The 8,424-nt window shown below is 35.9% G+C and overlaps 1 protein-coding gene across 1 annotated transcript in view; it reads left to right on the top strand.

The window, feature by feature from the left end:
* Positions 1–421: 421 nt before the first annotated feature.
* Positions 422–8,424, top strand: part of LOC116303973 (FACT complex subunit SPT16) — a 28,812-nt gene continuing 20,809 nt past the window's right edge. Inside the window, exons 1-10 of the mRNA XM_031713610.2 lie at positions 422–572; positions 683–793; positions 2,094–2,318; positions 2,611–2,703; positions 3,922–3,990; positions 4,546–4,623; positions 5,228–5,314; positions 5,798–5,865; positions 6,815–6,920; positions 7,710–7,776. Of these exons, the coding sequence (XP_031569470.2) occupies positions 498–572; positions 683–793; positions 2,094–2,318; positions 2,611–2,703; positions 3,922–3,990; positions 4,546–4,623; positions 5,228–5,314; positions 5,798–5,865; positions 6,815–6,920; positions 7,710–7,776 (979 nt within the window). The 5' untranslated portion in view covers positions 422–497. The remainder of the gene's footprint in view (positions 573–682; positions 794–2,093; positions 2,319–2,610; positions 2,704–3,921; positions 3,991–4,545; positions 4,624–5,227; positions 5,315–5,797; positions 5,866–6,814; positions 6,921–7,709; positions 7,777–8,424) is intronic.

Genomic DNA, 8,424 nt, shown 5'->3' with positions numbered 1-8,424 from the left:
GGTGACACCAACTAAAACTAAATAAAACGAAATAATATGTACACTAAAAAATAAAAAAATACCTATGGTCTGATAACGACGATGATGATGAAGGAGGATTGATGATAATGATTCAGGATGATACTGATGACGAAGATGAAAATGATGCTGTCCTCTACTTGTTTCTACTTGATCCATTTATAAGCATGGGCTCCCTGTGGTAACATTTGCCACAGGGATCCCAAGCATATTTTCAACTCTTTAATTAATTTAGCTGCAATTAATTTTAGAATTTTAAAAAGGTAGCCTCTTCATTGAAGTATGCATATTAATAAGTAAATATTGTTTATTAAAAAGGCAGCAAATAATAAAAAAAAACGAAAATGAGCTCGAATGTGAAGGTCTGAAATAGAGGCTCATGATTGGTGCAGCCAGAGTGACGTAATGGCGCAGATCTTCCCGCCATTTTGATTTTTGCTTCAGCCATCACATCGTTTCTTCATGTGGAAGACAAGAAAATGGCGGCAGCAAAAATATCTCTCGACAAAGAGGCTTTCTTTAGGCGAATAAAGAAAGTATACTCGTCTTGGAAGGTAACTATGAAGTTTAAACTAGACTTTTTGATGTTTTGAAGCTTATTTTGAGAAGGTATATGTCGAGTTTGACGTTCAAATCCTAACACATGCGATCGTTTATTTCCAAGAACGAGAACGTTAAACAAGAAAATGGCTCCAACTTCCCCAACATTGGCTCAATTATCATCGCTGTAGGTCAAGATGAAGACGTTATATACAGTAAATCTACTGCTATTCAGGTAAGAGGCTCAAAAACACGAGAAAACCAGAAGAAAATTGTGATTTGTACATCGTCTTTGCTCGCCACAAACGTCGGGTTGGAATCAATAGAATGTTAAAAATGTTAAGAATATTTTTTTAGTGTGCATTGTTAGAACTATTGAACCTGGACGTAGATGAAAAATAACGGTGGTCGTGTCTGATCTTCTTATAATACATGTTGTCCACAGTGTTCACAAGCACGTGACTCATTGGGCATGGCGAGGGGGTGAGGGGGGAGGTAAGGGGGGCTAAAGTGCACTGCATGGACCACTTTCAAAATATACCTTTTTACTGATGTGGCAGCCATATCTTGAATTCTGAATGCCAAGGGGGCAATTATAGGAAATTATAAAGCATAGAGTCGTTGGGTTAAGTTTTCAAATAATCCTTGGTGTTTCACATATTGTTCCAATACTCCATTTTACATTTCCATTCAGTGACCATGAATGGAGTTACCACACATGATAAGGAACTAGGAACTATTGTTTATGGTCAATGAATGGAACTGTAAAAAGTAGTATTTCCGGCAAATTCACTGGCTTGTTAGATGCTCCACTCACAGAAAAGAGTGAATTTATATGAGAAGACACCCTGACAGCTTTGCAGTCTATAAAGTATTTAATATTCGCTCCCTCAGCATCCCATGTCATGATTTAATGGCTGCAAAGATAACATGACTCGAAAGAGACACTCTGTTTGAGATTGAATTTGAGGTATTTTCCTATTAGCCTTCCATTGAATATAACTTCAAAAGGGTCCATTCCTTTGGGTATCCATATCTCTACGACAAGCTACAGATCCTAATCTTACAGACAACTCGCTATTGAGTATTTCATCAGTAAATATTTCATCAATGCCTACAATCAGTATTTCTCAGAAGGTACTTAGTTTTCAGAGAAAGTACAAAGAGAAAAAAATTCAAGATATCTATTTACCATGATTTTTTGAAAAGTTAATAGTTTACAAAAACATTAACAACAATCGTGTTTATTTAGTACCTGCTGTGCTATGTAATATTTACAAGTGAAAATAAATACAATGTATTAAAAACCTAAATAAAGGTACATGCTATCTATAATAACCACAAGGGCTAGCCGAGATAGATAGCTAAAATTGGGTCTATAAATATAACATAAAAGATCTGGACATATTTAAAAGTGGCAAAAGATATAAATATAGTTATCTACAGTATTTCTCTGATTCACGAAGTCGGTGTTACCATTTTCAACCAATCAAAACACTCCTAATATATTTCATCCATTTTACTGTGTTGTTCAGCAATGGCTGTTTGGCTATGAGTTGGCAGACACCATCACAGTCCTCTGCCCATCATCTATGCATTTTTTGGCAAGCAAGAAGAAAATAGATTTCTTAAAACCATTGAAAGAAGCTCAAAAGAAACATGAAGGAACTCCAGCCATACATCTGCACATGAGAGACAAAACAGACAACGACAAGGCTAATTTTGCAACCTTGGTAGAGGCTATAAAAACAGAAGGAGAGGTAACAAATTCTTTGTAATGTAACACCAAATAGACCTTTCCTGAATTTGCTTCACTGATCAGGAAACAATAGTTTTAAGTCAAGGTTGGACTCAAGAATCAAGTTCAGTAATCACTTCAAACCATTGTTTCTTGGTTATCCAAGCAAATTCAGGAAAACTTTTCAGTCAGCCAATAAGCACACATGTTGTATCTCAAATATTTATCCAGCTAATCAGAGCGCACATTACATTTCAAATATTTTCTAATACCTTATGTTCTTTTAATTTCATTTAATAATATTGTTATCACAGGGTAAAGCAGTTGGATTGTTTACTAAAGACAACTTTCAGGGTCAATTTATGGATGGATGGAAGGCTGCTTTTGATAAAGAGTCATTTGAAAAAGTGAGCATATATAGTAATGAGGGCATAATCTGTCTCATTTATACACATGATTTAGTATAGTAATGCAGGGCTTGAAATAGTAGCCAGTCAACTGTTGGTCATCACCCATCATTGTTACTGTACAAAATCACCAGCAAGACAAAGATTTGACCACACAAGTTCCAATTCTGGCCAGACATTGTCCAATGACCAGCTGTTATTTTATCATCGTTTGCATTGCTACATGGCCACCCCAGATAAAAATCGCGACGTGCACTTTGCAATAGACTGCTGTCAATCAAACACGTTGACGCCATTTACACACATGTGTGATTTAAAAGGCGCCAAAACTTGTCGATTGTTTACGAGTATTATGAGCCACACTCACCGGGCCGATGCAAATGCGTGTAAATGACGTCAAAGTGTTTGATTGACGGCAGTCTATTCTAAAGTGCACCTCGAGATTTCTTTTTGGGGTGGCCGCGTAGTAATGCAAACGACGGTAAGCCCTGCAATATTAATGGGAACATTTAGTATTGATGCCGTCAAACTCAACTTATATGGAGTATTCAAGTTGAAGGCAAGCATGGGTGGTATGTGCAGCTAATGTGCTGCCTCTCGCTTATGTGACCTAGGTTTGATTTTTGGAATAAGTGAGTTGCATGTAGGTTTAAAAAACGTCCTTGTTTTTACAAGGGTAGCCAGTGGCTAACAAACCTGTGGCCCTCGTTCCATGATCGGATCAGAATTTAGAAGTTCATTTTTGTGGAGGGAGGAAAACTGGAGAACATGGAGAAAAAGCCAAAGATTTGATCAAAAAAGTTCCAATTCTGGCCGTTTATTATAAATTGTGGCAAGTTTATTATAAATTGTATTCATAGGTTTACAAATGCTAACCGACCTGCAAATAGTAAGACTAATCTTAAACCCTGTAGAGCGGATGCAATTAAACTGTGAAATAAAATCAAACTAAATACTAACTAATAGTATCTATTTAGTGACTAATAGCTGCTAGCACTCAACCAGAACATTTATCAAACAAAAGACACAAATGGTCTCTTGTGTATTTGTCTTTGTATGATGAATGTTCTTGTTGAGTGATAGCAGCTATTAGTCACTAAATAGATACTATTAGTTAGTATTTAGTTTGATTTTATTTCACAGTTTAATTGCATCCGCTCTAGTAGTGTCTATAAACTTTTGTTCGTTTTTTTAAAGATGGTATTATTTTGTCCTCAGATTGATGTTAGTAATGCCATAGCATATGTCATGGCTGTAAGAGAAGACACAGAGTTAGTAAATGTTAAGGTACAAATATTACTCAACTGATTTTGTCTAGTGTAGTTTTGCTGTTACATCTACAGGGTTCCCACAGTCAGGAAAAAGTCAGTGAATTCTGAATTTTTTCAAGGTAGGGGAATTGTCAGGGAATTTTGTTTTTGGTCAGAGAAATTTACAATTTATTAAAAAGCCAGGGAATTTTTGTCATCATTCTCAAATTGGTTTTATTGATAATTATGTAATTTCACTCCAAAACGAGACTTCCCAAAGGTTCCTGACATTATCAATATATATGGTACAGTATCTTTATTTATTTTGATTTCCTTTGGTAAAACATGGCCATCTGTTTCATTTATTTTGCAATTCAAAACGTATAGATTTATATTCATTTTACATTAAAACGACTAAAGAGGAATTTGCCTCTTGAGCATTGTAAAATATTGATCTTGGTCAGGCAAAAATTTAAGGGAATTTTCCTTTTTAGATGAATGGGAACCCTGATCTAATTCACGTCACATGTGACCATCATCTCTCATGTTTTGATTGTTATTATCTGAAGGATGTTGAATTTTGTCTTTCTAGAAAGCATCACAAGTCTCATCTGACATATTCGGCAAGTTCTTCAAGAATCAAATAATGGAAATTGTAGATGAAGAAAAGGTAATAAGATTCAAGGGATTGGTTACTAGTTCAAGAAAATATTCATACCTTTCTCCTTTTTCACTGTGTTGCCATACTATTAAAGGAAATGTTTTCGTTTTATCAGAAAAAAAGAGTTTACATTAAGAATATTGATTACTGTCAATATACATATTTTCTTTGTAAAATTTAATGTTAAAAAAAATCATATCTTCAATAGTTTATATTAGTAAAGCGTCACAGTTTTATTTATGTCTGTAAGACAACTTTGAATAGACCGTTTTCTCAATGTTGTGTGCGCATACAACTTGACGGGCCACAAATTTGAAAAGTCAGTTGTATATTGAAAGAGGAGAATAATCCATTTTATGAATTCTTATTGAAAAAAATTCAAAGCAATGCATGATAATGCTTGTGTTCTGGTATCATAGCCTGTCAAGTTCCTGAAATTTGGATGCACATGCAACCTTGAAAACGGTCTTTACCAAGACCTTTTTCAAATCATCCAAAATTCTCTAGAATATGACTTCACATGGAAATCCTCAATAAGGCTGATATAGCCCTCCAAAGTATTGATTTTCCCAAAGTGAATATAAAATGATGTGCCTTTTTTTTTTTTGTTTAGCGAGTAAAGAATTCTAAGGTTGCAGACAGTATTGAGAGTGCCTTGGAATCCAAAAAGTATCTACAGCCTGGTATGGATTCAGATCAGGTAATAAAATATAATAATATACATATACAATGCATTTCTAATATTATTCCAGGGATCCCATGGGAGTTAAAATGATAGCTGGTCATTGGAAAAAGTTGGGCCAGAATTGGAACTTGTCTGGTCAAATTTGCCTTGCTGGTCATTTTGTCCAGTAAGGTTGAGTCAAAAAATAATGAGGTATGACAGAGTTACAGTGCAACTACTATAACCTGGGCCAGTTAGACAGCGAGAAACAATCAAGTTGTAGAACGAAAACAATTAATTTGAACTTTGAGTAGTGGAGCCAATCAGAAAGCAGCAGAAAACAGTAGCTTTTCAAAATATCTTTTTATTCTGATGAAAAAATGACGATTGCTATCTAGTTGTTTACATGTAACATCAGGGTTGAATTACCATTTTCGTGCAGCCTAGGCTTTTGATTGGCTTACATTTGTCTGCTGATGTACTATTTAGCCTTTTTTTTGTTGTCATTTTTGTGTACAGGTTGAAATGTGTTACTCTCCCATTGTTCAGAGTGGCGGGAAATTTACCCTTAAATTCAGTACCATCAGGTATAGTAAAGGCCGGTTAAGATGGTACGATTTTCGCCTACAACTATTGTATACAACACGCTTGCGCCATCCTACAACTCGAGTCGTAGTGTGCAAATCAAGCCTACAACTCACCTACGACAGATGCGAGCTTGTTGTATACGATAGTTGTAGGCGAAAATCATACCGTCTAAACTGGCCTTAATAGTGCTTCAAGGTATTATTTACCTTGTAGATGGATTGGGCAGTGGGGTCAGAATAGAATACTTTGATAATATGGCAGCTATCTTCGATCGCAAGGCATTGTGGGGTGTCATATTTATCGCTAATGTGAAGCTTGGTGATATATTTTTCTTTGTATTCATTGCCTGTCTTTATTAAAGCAAAAAACAACACATGGTTCACCTTTACCCATGAAAGAAGGACAAACACCTAAAAATCTATAAATTATCCTGCCATCTTTGTTTTGTTGTTGCTCGTCACAGGCAAAACGTACAAAAGTTTGGGCCCTAACGGTGGATAGCACTATCCAATGGATAATCTTATTCAGTGAATAAATTTATTAGATAGCAGTATCGATTTATCCACTGGATAAGGATTTATCCTTCGAATAGCACTATCCACCCTTTGTACAACCAGGCCCAGGTCATTGCAGGGCTCAAAATAGTGACAGGACAAATTTCAGGTTTGCCCGGTGAAAATAACGATGCACTGCCAAATGAATAATAAAATGGCATGCAAAATGTACTGGAATGACCCCCTTTTACCATGCTATTAAAGAAAAATTCTATTTTGAGCCCTGCATTGCCGGTCACACTTTTGCATGTCCTGCTGTAACATATCCATAAGCAGTGGCAAACCAGAGGACATTCCGTGCGAGTAGTTCATGAACTACTTTCTAAATCAAAACAAAACCAAACTACTTGGAGTATACTTTTAAAAACATCAAACTTATTCCTTCTTCTCACAGTAATGATGAAAAACTCAACTATGGAGTGATAATCTGTTCTCTTGGTGTGCGATACAAATTTTACTGCTCAAACATCGTTAGAACCATGATGGTTGAACCAACTGAGGTTTGTAAAGATCATCACAGTTTATTGACAACTCTTAAACAGGGTTCGTGCTACTCCTTGAAATCCTTGAAAAGCTCTGGAATTGAAAACACATTTTAAGAGCACTTGAAAAGCCCTTGAAAATAGCACAGTTGCTGGATTTTGATTGTAATGTTCTTGTAGCTCCAATAACAGCAAGGCATTGGTAACTCATGTGCTGAGAGGTAACTCATGTACCCCATGACTGGAGTTTTAAAAGTTGTCAATTATTGCGAGTGATAATTTAATTTTTGACCACTTTGCTCCCACCCCCTCTCCACTCACCCATGATTTCCTCTTCACACATTAATTATTACCCATATGAATTTTTTGAAAGGTGCTTCTTGATCAGGACCTCTCCATTTCCTAGGTTTTTGAAACACCTTAGATCCACCTTAGATCCAATGTAGATCCATTGCCCTCAGTCTACCATGACTTATTTTGGTTCGGTCCTCATGTGTAGAGTGGAGATTTTGAATTTAATTACAGGTTTGAACTTTTACCACTGACCCTGCTATGAACTCTTTATTTACTTTGACATCAACAACTCTCTCTCTATCTATCTTCTTCATGCCTAAATGGCACATAGGGCCTTCACAGAGCTCTTCCACCTTTCCCTGTCAGCCAGCACAGTCTGCACCTGGCCCCATAAACTCCAGCCTTACCTCTCTCCTTCTTGCTCCACAGTTCATTTAGTTTACAATTACTTCAATAATAAAGCTATTGGTTAATGATTTTGAAGACAAATTTTTCTAAATTTAAAACAAACAGGAACAACAAGAAATGTACAATTTCCTACTGGCAGTGCTTGACGTGATTATAGATAAACTTCGAGATGGTAAGACAAATATACCTGTTTTTGTCATATTTTGATTATGTTTCTTATAACAAGGACTGATATTTGTCCCCATAAATGCCTCATTATATGAGAACTTCCATTGTTCCATCACAAAGATTGCATTACACACAGCACATTACGTACCAGATTAGCTGTGCACACCAACAAGGATTAAGGAGGCTGTAAGCTTTTTTCTACTTCCACATACACTCACGACAATGATCTTGAAAAAACTTTACCGTATATGGCCTTAATATGACAAGTAAACTTGAAAAGGCAAAAAGACCACAAACAACACATCACAATAAACATGAGGAAAATGGCGTAATATGTTGCTATGACAACCAGAACTCAGTAAATTGAATTTGAAATACTGTAACAATGCATGATTGTTATGCAATTATACAATTATTGCCCCTAGAGAGTGCACATTAAAGGAAAACTGTGTTAAGCCTCCTTAAAAGTAGTTTTTAAGTCTTAAAAACAAACTATTTAACTCTATGAGCTTTTTCAAAGCATGGGACAATCACAACAGAACCAGGCTCAAACCACATAAAAGTCCAAGATCAAATTTGAATTTAGAAGTTGACTTTTGAGAGGGAGGAAAATGAGAGAACCTATAGAAAAATCATCGTAGCGCAAGAGAGG

The sequence above is a fragment of the Actinia tenebrosa genome, unplaced genomic scaffold, assembly GCF_029948245.1.
Source record: "Actinia tenebrosa isolate PJP-AT-01 unplaced genomic scaffold, QUT_ActTen_1.0 PGA_scaffold2__45_contigs__length_23673736, whole genome shotgun sequence".
Taxonomy (NCBI): Eukaryota; Metazoa; Cnidaria; class Anthozoa; order Actiniaria; family Actiniidae; genus Actinia; species Actinia tenebrosa.
Note: the sequence above shows the minus strand (reverse complement) of the source record. Positions and strands in the feature narration are given on the sequence as shown.